Source organism: Gekko japonicus, unplaced genomic scaffold (genome assembly GCF_001447785.1).
Source record: "Gekko japonicus isolate JY-2015 unplaced genomic scaffold, Gekko_japonicus_V1.1 scaffold1012, whole genome shotgun sequence".
NCBI classification, from domain to species: Eukaryota; Metazoa; Chordata; class Lepidosauria; order Squamata; family Gekkonidae; genus Gekko; species Gekko japonicus.
In genome coordinates this window covers 304,314-322,508 of record NW_015172587.1, presented here as the reverse complement: position 1 = coordinate 322,508, position 18,195 = coordinate 304,314, and the positions used below count along the sequence as shown (strand labels likewise).

The following is an 18,195-nucleotide window of genomic DNA, read 5'->3' as shown; positions in this document are numbered from 1 at the left end:
CTAAGGAGAAAGACGCTTAAAATATGAATCCAGTGTCCCAGCTATGTCTTTCTTTGCCCGTTTGGCACTAGAGGCTATGGGGCTCCTTGGTTTACTTTTGCCCTTAGTTGGAAGGCTGCTAACAGCCCCAGGTAGCCTGACAGAGCCGGGTCCTGAGAGAGAGTTCTGCAGCTCCACAGCAAAGTGATAGTCTAAATGTTCCGAATACTCCCACACCGACACCTCTTGGTTACATTTTTCACACAAGATTTGGTCCCCAGTAATGGTGGGAGAAGTTCCACTATCAGTTTCCTCCTGAGAAAGTCCAACAGCAAGCGGCACACTTGTTTCTTTCCACAGATCAGGTTGCTCGGGAGAGGCCTTGAGCACTTCTGCTTTTGCTGATGCAGTGTTAACTTCAAGCAAAGTGGCCTCCGTAGGGCCTGCGCTAGAGCTGCACAAAGACTGTGCTACAGACAGTTGGTGCTGCAAGTCAGAGTTCCCACTGGTGATGCTGTGTTCCAGAAGATCATTTGGACTACGGCTGTCGATGGGACTGAATTCTTTATGACATGAAGTGGACGCTACTGCTGGCGCTACTGTCTTTGCATTAGTAGCACCAGGAGAAGAGGACCCAGCTGTAGCTTGAGCTTGTTTCCTTTCTTCTGCTCTTTGAAAGAGAATCTGAATTGCATTTACAGCCTTCTTGCTGGTCTCCTTTTTGGGGCTTCCAAGAGACTTGGTATTTGGGCTAGTTGCACTGAAACTAATGGGCTGGGTATACTTGCTATCAGTACTCAGGAAGGTAGTGATGTCAGAGGATGCTGTGGAAACCTCCAAAAACTTGCTTGCAGAAAGCTGGAGAAGTGTGATTGGAGGAGACCTAAAAACATGGACAGATTAGCAAACATTCCAAAGCGAGAAGCTTTTCAGAACAAAGTTGTTTAATGATTCAACACGCAAGGCAGATGTTGTCCCAAGGACCAAATATTATAGGCTCCTTTCCTCAATAAGTTTGCCAACCGTTTGCTTTCACATTGAGGGAATTGAGGGACCTTCCTTAGCATTAGTTAAACTAAGTACCCCTGGGGCAACAAACACCTCTGACTATTTCCTATTTGACAAACTAACCCATAGTCATTCCTGTGTGTCTCTCTCTCTCATACTTCAAGTGCATACTTCACAATATACAACCAGTCCCTTAGTATGCATCTTCACTACTTCTAATGTAAGCTCACGGAAACGCTCTTTGTTCATCTTACATTTTGAAAGAGAGAATGCTCCTTTTTCAGCACCATTTCTGTCTTGAGGTATTTGGCTGAACAGCTCTGTTGAACATTGTTTTGCTTTTATTCTGTTTGGCACAGACTGTGTCCCTCTACAATAGTTCTTTCCTGCATTCTTCATCTTACATTTTGAAAGAGAGAATGCTCCTTTTTCAGCACCATTTCTGTCTTGAGGTATTTGGCTGAACAGCTCTGTTGAACATTATTTTGCTTTTATTCTGTTCGGCACAGACTGTCGTTCATTCCCTCTACAATAGTTCTTTCCTGCATTCCAAAAGAAACATTCTCACCATGCAGCCTGCTGGCCTCCTGCTGTATTGTAATTCTGGATGATAGCAAATGCATCTCTGCTGATTTTCTGGGAATCATAATGAGACAGGGCCCAGCAGCGGGATAGGCCATTGCCATGTTTACCACCCTGCAAACGGATCCCAATACTCAGCTGTTTAGCTACCCGGTTGTTCTGTTGGGAGAAAAATAAAAAGTATTCAGATAACATACACTTTGGACATCAAGAACTTCAGAGGCTGGTAGTAGAGGGTAACTCCACAGACCTTTCTATTTGTTCTACATATATAGCAAAAAAAATGTAGGGACATTTGATAGCACTCAGTTCACAATAAAATTTGTCTCTGCAACTCATTAGCTGCTCTCTCTACATTGCAAGGAAATCCAAGTAACTAGTACCCAGAGAGAGAAAGAGAGCCTGCCCATTTCCTAAACTGGTGTTTATCTTGCAACATTTGCATTCAGTCCTTCCAAAATCCCTCAGTGTAGCATAAAAAGATTTTCCCCATTAAAATAATTCAGCCAGGCTCATCCTGCAAGTTTTGTGGCCAAACATGGATTTGCGCAGGGGTGTCAAACAAATGGCCTGTGGGCTGGAACTGGCCCATCCAGGGCTTTAATCTGGCCCGTGGCTCTCTTCTCTTCCTCCTCCCCACCCCCTTGTCCTCGCCTTCCAAGCTGCCTCTGAGTGCAGAGAGCAGAGGGCGGAGCTGCCGAACTTCCCTCGTCTTTGCTGGCTGAGGGGGAGGGGGCTTGGTTGCATACATTGTGCTTTCTGGTGGAGGCTTTTCTCTTGTGTTCATTGAGCTAAGGAGCCAGGTGGGTCTATCCCTGGCACCTCCAGTTAAAAGGACCAGGCTGTGGCCTATTATGAGAAATACTTCAATCTGAGACCCAGGAGAGACACTGCCACCTGGGGAGGGGAAGCTTGCAATTCCCCAGCCATTTCATGTTTTCCCCTAGGTCCCAGGCTCAGAGTATTGACCATGAAAGTAGGCTGGGGAAAGGGTCTGCTCCTCACTCCAGACAGTATGGTGGCATCAGCCCAGTGCTGCACTGCATCTTTAATTGTGTTTGTCTGTGTCCTTTTATCTCAGCTACCTGGAATTGCATTTTATGACAAACAATGGCTCGGTCCAACAAAGTCCTATTTATATAAGATCCAAGAAGAGGAGGAGGAGACTGGATTTATACCCCACCCTTCACTCAAGAGTCTCAGAGTGGCTTACAACCTCCTTTCCCTTCCCCTACCCACAACAGATACCCTGTGAGGTAGGTGGGGCTGTGAGAGCTCTTTCGAGGACTGCTCTTGAGAGAACAGCTCTGAAAGAAGTTGTGACGGACCCAAGGTCATAGCAGCAACTGCATGTGGAGTAGTGGGGAATCAAACCCGATTCTCCCAGACTAGAGTCCACACTCTTAACCATTACATTAAACTGGCTCTTGACACCCCTGGATTTGAGTGTTTTCCCCCCACATCTAAACCCTACACCATATTTATCGCTTCAAGTTTGCTATGTAGTACTCTGGCCGGAATGCAATGTCCACATCAATACACCTGAACTACATTTAAGAAATACCAAGTGCTGTACCCACGATTATTTTAGGGAAACATGTTTAGTTACAAGGACCAACACACGTGGTCCACAGCATCTGAGATGTGCTCAGATGGAAGGGAAAGTTATTTATTTAAAACATTTATTTCCTGCTTTTTCTCATGGTTCAAAGCAGCTTGCAATAACAGTCACAAACATTTTCAGTTGAAAAGTAAAATTAAAATGACAAACTCTAAATCTCCCCCCCTTTAAAAAAATTCAAACTCCCTCAAAATCCTCAGCAAACAGTCAGGGCTTACAACACCTCCTGAAGATCTCTGGGGGGTGGGGGGGCACCTCTTCAGGAAACCCATTGCACAGAGATGGAACCATGATAGGAAACCATGATAGGAAAGTCAATGCCAGACAGGCCACCCTAGGTGGTGGGATAGTCAACAGATGGCTGCATCATGACCGTAGCTGGCATACGGGGAAATTGTCCTTCAAATATGTGGTTCCCAGATCATGAAGGGCTTTAAAGGTCATAACCAGGACTTTGAATTGAACTTGTAAACAGACTGTCAGCCAATGGAGCTATTTCAAAATGGGCAACATAAGTTCCCAGTGGCTAACCCCTGACAATAATCAAGCTGCTACATTCTGTATCAGTTGTTGTTTCCGGGCTGTCTTCAAGGGCAGCCCCACATAGAGAGTGTTGCAGTAATCAACTTGAGGTTACAGAAGCATGGATCAGCGTGAACAGATCAGCTGAGTCTAGATAATGAGAGAGCTGGCAAATCAGATGCAGCTAGGAAATGCAACAAGCAAGCGAACACTGTGATATAAATGACTAAGACATTCAGTAAGAATCATATTATATTATAAATAAAACTTTGCAATATTACAAGTCCATCATTCTCAATGAGCACCCAGAGATAAACTCATTTTGTCCCAATCTTCCTCAGGAGTAATCCTATTGTATTGAAAGGTGTCAGCCTCTTGCTACAGCTCAATGTTCTATTAGGAGCAAACCAATGTTTAACTTCTTATGTTCTTCAAATAATCCTAGAAAATAACCCATGGTATTTTAAATGAAAAGCAACATGAAGCTGAATGGAATATTATTTAAATTTTTCATATTAATTTATTATTTCATTATTATTTTTTTAAAAAACACCTTACTTCTGGTTCCATTTCAAGTGTTTGTAAAGGAGAAAGCCAGTCTTGTCTTTAACTAGGTGCAAAAGCTTTCTATATTATGCTAGCTTAAGAGCTCTCCATGAACACTGTATAAGTATTTATAGTAGTAGCAAACCAGTCCTGTTTTCTACCCGGCTGAAAGCCTTCAAATTTAAATTTGGCCAGCAAAATGCTCTCTACAACAAACTGGACCCCAGACTCTATAAAGAAAACTATTCTAATTAATTCCATGCAACTGCATGTTGGACATCTCTTTCTTAAAGCTACATTTACAAGGTTATTATAGTCTTTTATGGAGTTGCAGTGGCTCAAGTGGTTAAGACACTGAACTGCAGGCTGTGGAAGGTTGGTAGTTCAGCAGTTCGAGACCCGAGTGTGCCACATGACGGGTGAGCTCCCATCTCTAGTTCCAGCTCCTGCCAACCTAGCAGTTCGAAAGCAAGAAATTGCAAGTAGATAAATAGGTACCACTTCGGTGGGAAGGTAACAGCGTTCCGTGCGCCTTGGTGTTTAGTCACGCCGGCCACATGACCACGGAAATGTCTTTGGACAGCGCTGGCTCTTCGGCTTTGAAACGGAGATGAGCACCGCAACCCTAGAGTCGGATCGACTGGCTTTTGAGCAAGGGAACTTTTACCTTTATAGGCTTTTAAAATTCACTTGTAATAAATGTAATATTTTAAAGAGACAAACTAGGCTCAATTTTTACATTTCAAATTGATTTTTACATTTTAAAAGAATTGTCATCTTCAATGTAAAGAGTTAAACCATTTTGAAATCATCCCAGAAACTTATAACTTCCTAAAAACTTATAACTTACTAAATGTCTTAAGTCATTTACATCACAGTGCTTGCTTGTTTGTTGCATTTCCTACATGGATACCTGTGATCCCTTCTTGGTTTTTTCTGCAAATCAGATGCAACTGACAGCAGGCACTCCTGCCCGCCATGCCAACCTGCTTTTCAAACAGCAAGGCAGGGTCCATGAGCACCCCAAGGTCTTAACCTGCTCTGACAAAGCCAAAATCACTCCATCTAGGACAAGTGGATTCAATCCCCCTAGAATATCAGCCTTCCCAACTAGCATTACCTCTGTCTTGTCTGGAATAAGCTTCAATTTGTTCTGCCTTAGCTACCTGACCACAGCCTCAAAGCACCAGTTCAGAACCAAGATAGATGCATCTGGAGGCTTAGATAATGAAATATAGAGCTGGGTGTTATCTGCACGTTGATGACACCAAACCCCAAAGCTCCAGACAATCTCATTCAGCAGCTCTGTGTGTGTTTGTGTGTGTGTACGTATAAATATATTTAAACATATATAAATAAAAGAGAATGGGTGCGAGAACAGAACCACGTGGCACTCCACAAGATAAATGCCACTCAGTTGATTCTGCACTTCTGGTGGAGACCCTTTGCATCTGAGTCAGACAAAAAAGACTGAAACCAACAAAGGGCTACACCCTTAATACCAACTCCATATTCAAGCCAGTGGACAAGAATGGAATGGTCACCTATACCAAAGGCGACTGAGAGGTAAGAGTATCAACAGGGAAGACTGTCCCCTGTCCAACTTTAAATGAAGATCGTCTACAAGTGCAACTAAAGCTGTCTTGGTACCGTGCCATCTTGGTATTGAATGCAGGCCTGAAACCAAACTGAAATGAGTCAAGGGCAAATGTGTCATCCAGGAAGCCCTGAAGCTGCATTGCCACCACACTCTATTATCTTCCCTAGAAAAAGTAAATTGGAGACTGGCCTGTAATTGGCCACCTCACCCCTAGCCAACAGACGTTTTTTGAGTAGAGGTCTTCCCCAAGGACTACTCATCCAAAGTTATGCTTAAGTATTAGAAGTGGCTTGTGTGCTATTTCCTTAATAAGCCATCTAGTTCTGATTACCCCAGAGACCTGCATTTGCTTGCTTCAGGTTCCCTTCTAAGGCAAACGTACCTAAGCAGCTAGACAGAAAAACTAGAATATTAAGAAACAGCACTAAAGTCAGCACTTCTTTTTGCAACTCAGAACATCTCTCCTTTGGAAGCTAGGAGGGGCTCTTCTCTTCCCCTACTTACTTGGTCTCGGTCCTTGTTAAGTCTCTCTTCTAGCTCCAAGGCCAGCTGCAGCAGCCAATGTTGCACCTACAAACACAGTGTGTTATTGTCTTAGCCCATTGCTAAATATGCTGCTACCATAAATCAGAGACCAAAGCATGCAACAGTCATCCACGGTTTCAGTTTGCTGGGAGCCAATACTACCAAGGAGCAACCCAAAAAAACATGTAGCAGAGACAACCAGGGCAAAACATTCTGCACTTAGAAAGCAAAATGGAACAAAGAGTTCAGTTACCAGCAACATGCAGCTCATGGGCCAACTGCTTCTCTGCTACATTATCTAATGAATTAGTGTTTTACGGGAGGGCATGAGGAGCTCCCCTCCCACTGAAGGGGCTCTCTAGAGTACATCCAAGAGCTCCTTTGGAACAAATTTTGGAACAAAGCATCTGCCATGTTAAAAAACAGCCCTTTGGAGAGTTGAACCAGAAAAAGAAAACAACAGTATTCATACTATTTTCCAGTTTTGTTTACTCTTCAAAACAGACTTAATTCTGTCCTCTCCACAATCACATACCTGCTTCTGAGTAACCAATGCTGATTTTCCAGGAAAGTTCTTACTGCAGCCGATGGATTTTGGCAATTGTCTAGGTTTTACTGGTTCATGCTCAATCCCTCTACATAAGTCATACAACCAGGAGCTAAAAATTGCACATAGAAACCTTCATTAGGAAAATAATATTTTCAGTGTAGGAACCACCAATCCATACACTTTGGATTTCTCCAAGTACTTGCCAGCTCCATATTATTCAGTTTAGAACATGAACACACGCAACAGTTAGATCTCAAACTACATGCATGCATGGCAAAAAGATAACTCCTTTCCATCAACTTTTTCACTCAAAAATTCCTCTGTCAGAAACAAACACACCTGGACAGTTAATGTGTATTGGCAAATAGCCTCAACCTGAGCTGCAGTTGACAAAGGATGAGTGCAGAGTTAGAACGCTGGGCACACACTATCTGGCAGAACAAAGCAATGATTAATTTTTCTCAATAGCCATTTTCAAACTACATAACCGAATATGGCATTTCTTCTATGATGGGGTATGTGTGTGGATCCTGATACAATTCACACAGAAGCTGCATGTCTCCCCCTTTTACATATGGTTTGCCTTAACCAGATATGAACTAGTTTCTTGGAATTCAGTAAAAAGGATAGCAAGGGACAAATTGGATATCATGTGAAGAATATGGAAAACTTATCCCAGCAGATAAGCATATTTTTTAATGTGGCTAAAAGATAAACAAGGATGTAATTCACTACATCTTGTACTATCCTCTGTACAAGACCACAGAAAGAAATACTTCTCTCGCAAAACCCTCCCAAAAACTCAGTTTCTTTAAGGGATACTGACACTATCCATTTATTTTAACTTGGCCAAATATATAACTGACAATACAGCCTTGTTAGCTATAGCAGCCGAAAAATATTAGGAGTGGATATCAACAGCATTTTCCTGCCATGCAGTAAAGCTTGTAAAATCAGGAAAACGTTTGTACAATAATATACTGGCTTTTGTTACCGACTTCTTGAAATTTTACTGTCAGTTGAAATATTTCATTAGCAGACCATAGTTGGATATTTTTACCTGTATATACAGTAATCTTATAAGACATACAATAATAGTATAGGTAGTGCCTTTCTTGACCTCATGCTGAGCAAGCACATGATCAACTTAATTTTATACAGAAACCAGAATCCAGATGTCACTTACCCAGTCTTTTCTCCAAAATGTGTCTGAAGCTGTGATTCACTGAACTGGATTAACTGTCCAATGTATTCCACTCCCAGAAGTTCAGTGACGGAAGCACCTAGCTTCCCTCCGAGGCTGCGGCTATATGGAGGAGAGAGAGAGTCAAATGGGGAAAGGTGTTTAGATTCCAGTTCCAATATACTAGCTAGCAGTAGGCATACAGAGGGATGTAAAATTTAGTTTTATGAGACAACAGTTAAACATAGCAACAGAAGGAGTTAACAAAAGCATCTTCTCTGCCTATTCTTGTATGAGAGACCATCTAGGAAGACTGGCGGCTATACAGAGGAAGGCAACGGCAAGCCACCTCTGCCCTGCCTCTTGCCTGGAATGCCTCTTGAATGTGGTTTCCATGGGTTGGTTGCAACTCAGTGGCATGTTCTTCTTCATCTCTGCCAATGCCACTAGGTGCAAAAGAAGAGCTGGAAAGATACTGCTCTCTTGATCACACATTCTTTGGAATGTACACACTCTTGTAAACAGGGCTGAAAAATATTCAAGAATCTGCTTAAAAAGGTAAAGGTTCCCTTGCTCGAAAGCCGGTCGAATCCGACTCTAGGGTTGCGGTGCTCATCTCCGTTTCAAAGCCGAAGAGCCAGTGCTGTCCGAAGACGTTTCCGTGGTCATGGTGGTCATGTGGCCGGCATGACTAAACACCAAGGCGCACGGAACGCTGTTACCTTCCCACCGAAGTGGTACCTATTTATCTACTTGCAATTTCTTGCTTTCGAACTACTAGGTTGGCAGGACCTAGAAGCTAGAACTAGAGACGGGAGCTCACTCGAACTGCTGAACTACTGACCTTCCACAGCCTGCAGTTCAGCATCTTAACCACTTGAGCCACCGCAGCTCCCAGATAATCTGCTTACCAAGGGCTTAAAAAGTTGAAATGTTCATTTCTCCACTAGGCTTTATTCTGGATCCTACGAACTTAATGCTGGCACTTCAGTATTTTCCCAGCTGAATCTCCAGTCCTCATACCTTGTTAGTGATCTTCCCAGTTCTTCTGACTGCTATAACCTGGCTATTACTGTCCTCGTTTATCTACTTATCTTATAAGAAACAGCAAACAAGTAACATAGGAAAGATAAATGTTAGCTGAAGTTTTACAGGTCATGGATGCAATCTCACATGAGGTTTAGAGATGGAGTCTCTCACATACTTACATGTTGCTGATTGGCATCTTGCTGAACAGCTTAGGGACAGAACCCTGCGATACCAGAGTCTGCCGATTGGGCTTGTGGAGGCCACAGGCCAGTTTTGCTAATACCTAGAAAAATGAAATACCTTGTTAAGGATCTTGGACGTATATGGGTATTTCAAACCATGATTTCAGGAGAGAAAAAACAAACAAAAAAAGAAAACAGAACACAGGAACCAACTGATGCACATAGAGTGCATGTTTCCAAGCTTCTCCATAATTTAAATAGCAGTTACCTGGAAAGGTACCTGTCTTAGTTAGACTCTTGCAAATTAAGAAGTCATTTATTGAATTAGTTTCAAACCATTCCCAGAGTATGCTAACAAATCAAAATGACATGAAAACACATATTGCATATGGGGGGTACAATGATGAAATACCTCTTACCTCTCTCATTTCTTCTTTGAGTAGAACTAAAATAAACACAATTATCCCCCAGAGAATTTCTTAATTCATACAACAGATCTGTTAATAGGTTAAATGAAATAATGACTCACAACATTGTAATGTTTACTAAATACAACTCTTAAAATCAGGACTAGTTTAGTAAACTTCATATGAAGTAGTCTCTTTCGTTCTTGTCTTCTATTCTACTATTTGATTCTGCTGACGTTTGTGGCTGAAAGAAACATAAAATGTCATTCATTCCTAATAACTGAATCACAGCAAAGAATGGGAAATCCTAGAAGGGGAGCATCCCCTTTTTATCAGCAGTATAGCCTGAGGGCTCTCTCATTCTGTAAGAGAATAACTATGTGAAAGAGAAGATCCAAACGGCAGAATTCTTCACTCTCAGGTGCTACCCACCCTGGCATATAATTGTGCCATCTGAACAGGTACTAGCTTGAGCTTGATCATCCCTCACTTCTCCTTTTTTGTTGTTTCCTCCAACCTTTGAAATGATCAGCAACAGCATTGTTTTAGACAGAGAAACACAGTAAGATGCTTTACAAGGGAATGTCTAAGCTCCAAAATCAGAATGGGTTCATTACAGATGACTGACTCTTCAGCAACTGCCATTTACAGCTGATTTGCCTTTCTCACAAACACAATCCAATCTGGTAGAGACTACGGAATAATTTTACTGGCTAGCCTCACATCTGTGTCATACAGGTGACGAGAGAATTGACCTAGATATGTATTCTTGTTAACACAGAGGGCATTTAAATACTGTAGTCCTCTCGTCGTCCTATTATCTATCCCACTTCCTGGAAAAGGAAACCAATTATTCATAGAGAGCACTTTCTACCAAAGTCAGACTGCTAAAAACATTCCAGCTATAATTAAGTTTTTACCCTGTTGTCATCCTCTTATATCTACTGTGCAATGTCACAGTAATAATCCATTTGGCTCAGATGTTATCTGACATTCACCAAAATAGTTACTCTAATTTAGTTATGCTAAGCTCAAAACAAAAGTGGCCACTCATCTCGCTCATACCTTGTTGTGAGAAATTCCAACTGAACACCTAAAACCAGTGGCAGATTCCACAGCTGCCCTCATTTCCTCCATAATTACTGCCCCCACAGTCAGCTGCAGCTCCGGACTGCTAGGATCTCCAAAAGGCAACAAGTCAAGCCACTGGCACAAGCCACGCTGCCGCAGTTCTTCTAAAAGAGACACAAAGCACATCAAATGAAGCATCTCTAATCCACCTTGCCTCTTTTTCTTCTTAAAGAACATTAGTTGTCATGGCTAAATGACAAGGCTGGAGAACTACAAAAGAGAGAGAGAGAATGCTGTAGAGAACCTCCAACAAACAAACAAACAAACAGATTATACTCCACTATTACCAGCAGGAGTTGTTAATATGGCTGAAGGCCTTCCAATGAACTCTTTTATATAGCACTCACCTCCACATAATGTTCAGAACAGCTTAAACCAGATGCCAGACTTTATAAGTGAGCTGAAGATATTAGAGGCAATGAGTTGTTACGTAGAAAAATGCTGCACAAACTTGAACAATGAGCTCTCTCAGAACATCTCAGTCTTGATCACTCCTGTTGCCATTATTCTTATTACGTATTCCTCCACAATTCTGCCTTCCAGCAAACCACACTCTTCTCTTACCTGAAGGCCAGGAGGTAGCCTTATCTCCTTAGCACCCCTGGACGCTCAGTTCATCTGAACTTTACTGGCCTTTCCAAATGTACAAAAAGTGGGCCCAAGTATTGTATCAGAAAATGACCAAACATGGAAAAGATACATCTGTATCCATCAAGAGATGCATGTTAGGACCTGTGGTACAAAGAACTAGCAGCAAACACTGCACTACCGTACACATCACTTCCCAAGGCCACCCTTGTCACAATCATACTGTTAGACTTCTAACCTTTTGTACCTGTCATATGACACTGGAGCAATAAATAAATCAATTTGATCTTTTGGGATTATCGACATACCTTTACCATGCACTTCTATATATACATATGCATACGAATTTCAACTGCCCCTAACGTAACAGCATACACGCAGGGAAAAAAGACAAAATGGGGCAAATGGAATAGCAAGACTGGCACTATGCAAATACCTTTGCTGTCTGTGTTCTCTTCTGCTGCAGAACTCTCTGGTAATCCCTGGATATAGGTGGTTGCCAACTGTCCTGCTGCAATAGGCTGTCCTTGCATCTTCTGAAGCCTTTCCTGCACAGCACTCGTTAGGTCCATGTAGGCCTCATCAATGCTAGCACGCTCAATCACTGCAAAGCGTGACATCACTTCCATCACTTCAGCACTTGCTTCTCGGTACCTTCGTAGGCAGAACACATGAGAACACTCTCATTACCTATCATCAATCTTCATTATATCTAATTCTCAACATGGCCCCACCTGTGGATACTTAAATCTTGAGACTGGGGCCATGAACAGATAGGATAGATTTTTCTGCAAAACTGAAAATTGCCCTAGGTTTGCAAAAAAAAAAAGTAAAAATCTGAACTCTTAAATAAATACGTGGAGGGGTTAAACCCCCAAAGATAAAAGCAGCACCGGCAGCTTTAAGAAACAAATGCCCTCTATGACCATTACTAAGCAATCACCACAGCATTGCCCACCTTTCGGCCTTGATCGGACAGGGCCCCTTCAGTCTTTGAGGAAAGACTCATCAGGATCAGGCCTGGCAGCAACCACTAGGCAACTTGCTAACATGTGACTTGTATGGCTCACTCAGGCCCGGCTTGCTTGCTACTGCTCAACAGCAGCCAACCCAAGAAAGTCAGCATGGTGTGGTGGTTAAGAGTTTCAGACTAGGATCTTTGAATCCCCACTCCGCCATAGAAACTCACTGGGTAACCTTGGACCAGTTGCATACTCGCAGCCTATCCTACCTCACATGGTTCTTGTGAGGAAAAATGGAGAAGAGGAGAATTATGTAAGCTGCTTTGGGTTCCCATTGTGGAAAAAAAGCAGTGTACAAATGAAATACAGCTGAAATTGGAGGATACATACAATTGGGTTGGTTAGTGGGAGAGAAGCAAGGGGAAAGTGAGGCTATAAGATTCCCAGGAGGGAGGAAAGAGGAAATACCATGGGGAGGGAAATACAGGGAGAGATGAGGTGCCCCTTGCAAATCCTTGCAAGTTTCCTACTGCACGACTGGGCCACAGTTTTCTCAAGTACAGACTATCAGGGTGAAAGGAAGGAGAGAAAGCTGAAGAGAGGGGAAAGGTAGGTTGCCTGGTAGGTGGGAAGGAGACAAGGAAGCTGGAAAAGAGGAGAGGTTAATGGGGCTGAGGTGGCTCAGTGGTTAAGATGCTGAACTGCAGACCGGAAGGTCAGTAGTTCAGCAGTTTGAGACCCAAGTGCCGCATGACGGAATGAGCTCCCATCTCTGGTCCCAGCTCCTGCCAACCTAGCAGTCCGAAAACAAGAAAATGCAAGTAGATAAATAGGTACCACTTCGGTGGGAAGGTAACAGTGTTCCGTGCACCTTGGTGTCTAGTCATGCCGGCCACATGACCACGGAAATGTCTTTGGACAGCACTGGCTCTTCGGCTTGGAAACGGAGATGAGCACCGCAACCCTAGAGTCGGATTCAACTGGCTTTTGAGCAAGGGAAACCTTTACCTTTAACTAATGGGGCTTGTGGGAAAGAGGCAATAGTATGGAAGGTGAAACAAGATGCCATCTGCAAGTCCTTGTAGGTCCCCCACTTGTTCTCTTTCGATTGGGGTGGCTATTTTACTTGCTAGCTAGCTAAGCTGAAATTATTTATTACATCCCAGCCTTCTTCCATCACGGAACTCAAGGCAGCACACATAGGTACCCAGGTGGTTTCTAATCCAGGTACTAGCCAAGTCCAGAGCTACTTAACTTCAGTGACTCATCTTAGTTAGTAAGGGCTAAGATATATTCAGAAACTGAGCAGAGTGAACAATGTGGTAAACAAATGGACTTGATCCAGTTTGCAAAAAGCTGTAAAGAACTGTAGATTTACTTCTAGAGAGGTGACTGCTGGGCAAAAGGAGGGATCTTAGATCAGTGGTAGGACCCCAGTATTATATACTGAAGTTCCAGATTTCCATCTTTGGTATCACCAGCTAAACATTCATAGTAGACAGAGCTTGAATTAAGTTGATCAATAGCCTGGACAGTATTTTGCAGCTTATTTTCATACTAAATGGTCTGCATCTACATTAGGAAAGTCAGCAACATTTCCCAAATCTTTCCAGAAAGAAGATTTGGGATCTAACAAGAACAATGATCAACAACTATACTGAATATTCCACAAGTGTTCATAATAAGGTAAAAACAAGACCCACATATCATTATTAAACATATGAAGCTGCAAGACAGCATCGATCCCAGGACTTACTTAGTGAGATCTGCTTTGCCATGAGCCTGTGGCACGCGAGCTAACAGAAGGTCTGGGCACAACTTCTTGGCATCAGCAGCCCACATGTTCCTGGTAACTCCAAAAGCACGAGCTTCATAGCTCACAGCAATTATCCTGAGTCAAAGATGAAAATATTAGCCAATGACTGATGGAGAAGCTGCACTCCACACAGCTTTTCAGTACATTTCCTGTTTAACATCAGAATGTTAACAAGTAAGCAAAAAACCGCTATACATAACAAGGAGTAATGATGACTTTTTTTCTCACCAGAGCACATGTTTATTGTTGAGAACTGATCAATAATTGAGACTTGGGCCGTTCTAGCTGTGCTGGGGTTCATTATTCCACACTTTGTAAAGCTGATATCCTGACATTGCGCTTTGGTTTAGTGGATAGCTTACATTTCAAGAGCTAGTGATACTAGCCTCCTAGCCTAAACATATGGATCATCCGGCTCCTCAGGAACCCCGGATGTAATGTATGTCTAAGAGCTTCCTGACCCACTGATAGTATACAGATTGCCACTTGGAGAGGCGCCACAGCAGTCTGGGGCTTCTTGCCCTCAGATACTCCATTAATAACAGGCAAAGTTCACGCCTGCTATGTATGAGGGCTTGGATTTGTCAAATGCATCAGATGTTCGTCACAGGTCTGATTGACAGCTATATGGGATTTTGCAGGTATATAATGTCAGTAGTTTCTTTTGTTCTGGGTTGTAGGCCAACCGCCCGCCTTTGTGGGTCTTGACAGACAACCAGGATAGATCCTCTATAGAACCACAGTGCACTCTATTGATGTATCTGATTAATCTGATTAATTATGTATGCTGCATACCAGAATGTTCTATGTTTTAAAGTTTTGGGTTTAAAAGTTGGGAGTTCTGCTCATGCGTCAACAGAGATAGACGCCTCATACTACTCCGAAAAAACAGTGAGATAAAATGTAATAACAACCAGAGTTAATGGAAGATAAGCAATAAAAACGGAACCCATAGGGAACAGAAGCTCTGAAGAGTAATTATTGGATGGGCTTGGTGAGTTATTTTGTGTATAAACCTATTTAAAAGACGTGTTTAAAACTGCAATTAAAGCGAAGATAAAATGGCGGCAAAGAAAGAGCTTAAGGAGCTGACAGAACTTATAACTAACATGGAAACAAATATCAGAGATGATATTAAAGAGCTCCAAAGTAAAGTGGAACACTTAACCGAGGAAATTAAAGCAGTTCAGTCAACTGCTGATAAGGTACTGGAAAATACGAAACATAATGAGAAGGAGTTACAAGAACTTAAGAGAAGGGTTGCCTCTTTATCAGACCGACAACGCAGAAGGAATCTCAGGCTTTCAGGAATAAAGGAGAGTATCCCAATTAGAGGACTTGAAAAGACTTTAATTGAATGGTTTCAAAAGCTTGGGATAAATATTATGGAAAATGATTTGGAACGCGTCCACAGAAGTTTAAAACAAAACCCAAAGCTGGAGAAAATCCAAGGGATGTTAGTATTGCCTTCTCAAGAGAAAAGCTGCAAGATAAGGTCTGGAAAACCCTTAGGAAAATTAAAGGCTTACAACTTCAAGGACAGAGGGTTATACCCAGGGAGCGGGGGGGGGGGGGGGTTATAGAAGTAGGCAGGATTTCATATCTAAGACCAAAAAAAGGGAGGGAGAAATAGAATTCCTTTCTAAACCCTCAAGGACGAGTTTTTCGGGCTATAGGGGAGGGTCTGACCAGGTAATAAGAGAAACTGAAAAGAAGGGAAATAAGGACCAAATAGCACACTGGGGAAGGGTTGTTATAACAAAGAAATGGGGAGGGTGATTAAGTTGCTCTCCTTGAATGTAAATGGATTGTCCTCAGATGTAAAATGGTATAGATTAAATAAACAGTTAAAGGATTTAGGAATAGAGGTATTATGTATTCAGGAGACGCATAAAAGTAAGAGAGATTTGAGACCACTACTAAACTCTCAAGTATGGGGAGTGCAAATAGAATCAAGGGGAACAAGAAAAGCAAGAGGAGTGGCTATCTTGTTTCATACTAGACTGAACATCAATGTCTTGGAACAATCTAAGGATAAAGAGGGAAGATTTATTTTCTTGAAATTTAGTATGAATGGTAAGATATACACGTTGGCAAATATTTATGCACCTAACAAAGGTCAGAATTTATTTTTGAATCGGATATTTCAAAAGTTGCAATCTTTCTATGAAGGGGAGTTATTAATAGTGGGGGATTGTAATACTGATATTTCAGAGAACAAGAAATTGAACTTTAAAAAAATGGAGACTTAGAGAGATACATGATATTTTGCAAAAGGAAAAGCAACCTACTTTTTTTTTCAAAAAGGTATAAAAAGTTTTCTTGTATCGACCATCTCTCCTTATATATAATTGAGTAAGGGAGTGGAGAAAAAATGCGTGCTGTCAGCCATTGGTCCCCCAGCTGCCGCTCAAGGCTGCTGGCATGCCATTGGCTGAGAGGCGGGAGGCGAACACTGCGAGCAAACGCCACCGACAGGAGCCAGGGAAGGGAGGCTGCAATGCCAAGCGACAGTGCTGGGCAGGGAGTGAAGCCAGGGACGGCGCCAGGAGGGCGGGCAGCCCCGGAGAACCAGGTTGTCATCGAGGGGGACAGCAGAGGCCGGGGACGGAGGAGGAGGTCATTCCCGACTGCCCACCCGGTCCACCTCGCTCCAACACCTTCTTTGTTGGGGGGGCCCTGCGCCGGGCCTACCTCGCCTCAGGGACGGGGGGGGTGGCCGCGCCGCCCTTCCCTTGCCCGCCGTAGCAAGGGACGGTTAAACAGCAGCCCCTTCTTCAGGGGACTTCCCTCCTTTGGCCTGGGGATGGGGGAGGCCAGCCCCCTTCCCCACTGCCAGGCCTCTCTCTGGCCGCTGCACCGTGCTTCCCCCGCCCGGAGCAGCCTTCGCTGGCCAGGCAGTAGGCCCTGCATTGGGGGGGCTCCACTGGCCCCGGGGAGGGGGGAGGCCACCGCGTGGCACACCCCAGCACAGATTCGGGGGGGCCAGCCCAGCCCCCTTGTCCCGCAGCGACGGCTCTCCCTAGGGTCCGTTGCCTCCTCCCACAATGGGCGTTCCTCCTAGTATATTAATAAAAGAATCTATCGATATGAGAATTAGTAGGGTGGAAACAGGGCCAATATGGATCTCTGATCATGCACCAATTACCATAGAGGTAGAACTGAATGAGGAAAGGTTAAACGATGGAGATTTAACCCTAAAATATTCTTTCAACAGAAGGATAGGGAGGATTTATTAAAGGGGGTGGAGTATTATTTTAAGGAAAATAGGCAATCTGCAGAAGAAGATATAATATGGGATGCTGCAAAGGCAGTTATTAGGGGAATATGTATTATGAAAAAAAAATCAATTTAAGAGGGAAATAAATATTACATGAGAGCAAAAGCTGAAGGAGATGTTAGAACTTTAGAGGAAGTTACAAAAGAAATACAAAAGACAAATTCAGGAACAGTTAAATAAGTTGAAAAATGAACTACAGGAAATGAACCTTACTTCTATGTGGAAAAGAGATATATTGGTGAAAAATGAGTATCAAAGAAGTAATATAAATACAATGAAGAGGTTGGCAAATTTTTTGAAGAAATGAAGGGAAAGGCAGAGGATAAGGTGTATTGAAAAATGAAAAGGAAAATAAGGCTTTTAAAGATAATCAGATAAGAGAGATTTTTGCTAAATATTACCAAAGGTTATTTAAAGCAGAGGAAAGTAAACAATTTGATAAAGTTATAAGGAATAAAGTTAAAGAAGAGGAGTTGATTGAATTAAATGACGATATCACACAACAAGAAATCTTAAATGTCATAAATAACTTAAAAATGGGAAATCACCAGGTTTGGACAGATTTACAGCAGAATTTTACAAAATGGTGGGAAATTTGATAGTTCTGGAATTACAAAGGTTATTTAATAAAATTTTGAATAAAGGGAAAGCTCCAGACTCTTGGAGGATGTCACAGACTCTTGT

The 18,195-nt window shown here is 42.6% G+C and overlaps 1 protein-coding gene across 1 annotated transcript in view; it reads right to left on the bottom strand.

Annotated features, from left to right (window-relative positions):
- POLH (polymerase (DNA directed), eta) overlaps nt 1–18,195 on the bottom strand; it is a 21,012-nt gene continuing 2,817 nt past the window's right edge. Inside the window, exons 2-11 of the mRNA XM_015421479.1 lie at nt 14,172–14,306; nt 11,890–12,107; nt 10,800–10,969; nt 9,325–9,428; nt 8,120–8,239; nt 6,919–7,042; nt 6,363–6,428; nt 1,556–1,728; nt 361–862; nt 1–294 (exon numbers count right to left, since the gene is read on the bottom strand). Coding sequence (XP_015276965.1) covers nt 1–294; nt 361–862; nt 1,556–1,728; nt 6,363–6,428; nt 6,919–7,042; nt 8,120–8,239; nt 9,325–9,428; nt 10,800–10,969; nt 11,890–12,107; nt 14,172–14,306 — 1,906 coding nt within the window. The remainder of the gene's footprint in view (nt 295–360; nt 863–1,555; nt 1,729–6,362; nt 6,429–6,918; nt 7,043–8,119; nt 8,240–9,324; nt 9,429–10,799; nt 10,970–11,889; nt 12,108–14,171; nt 14,307–18,195) is intronic.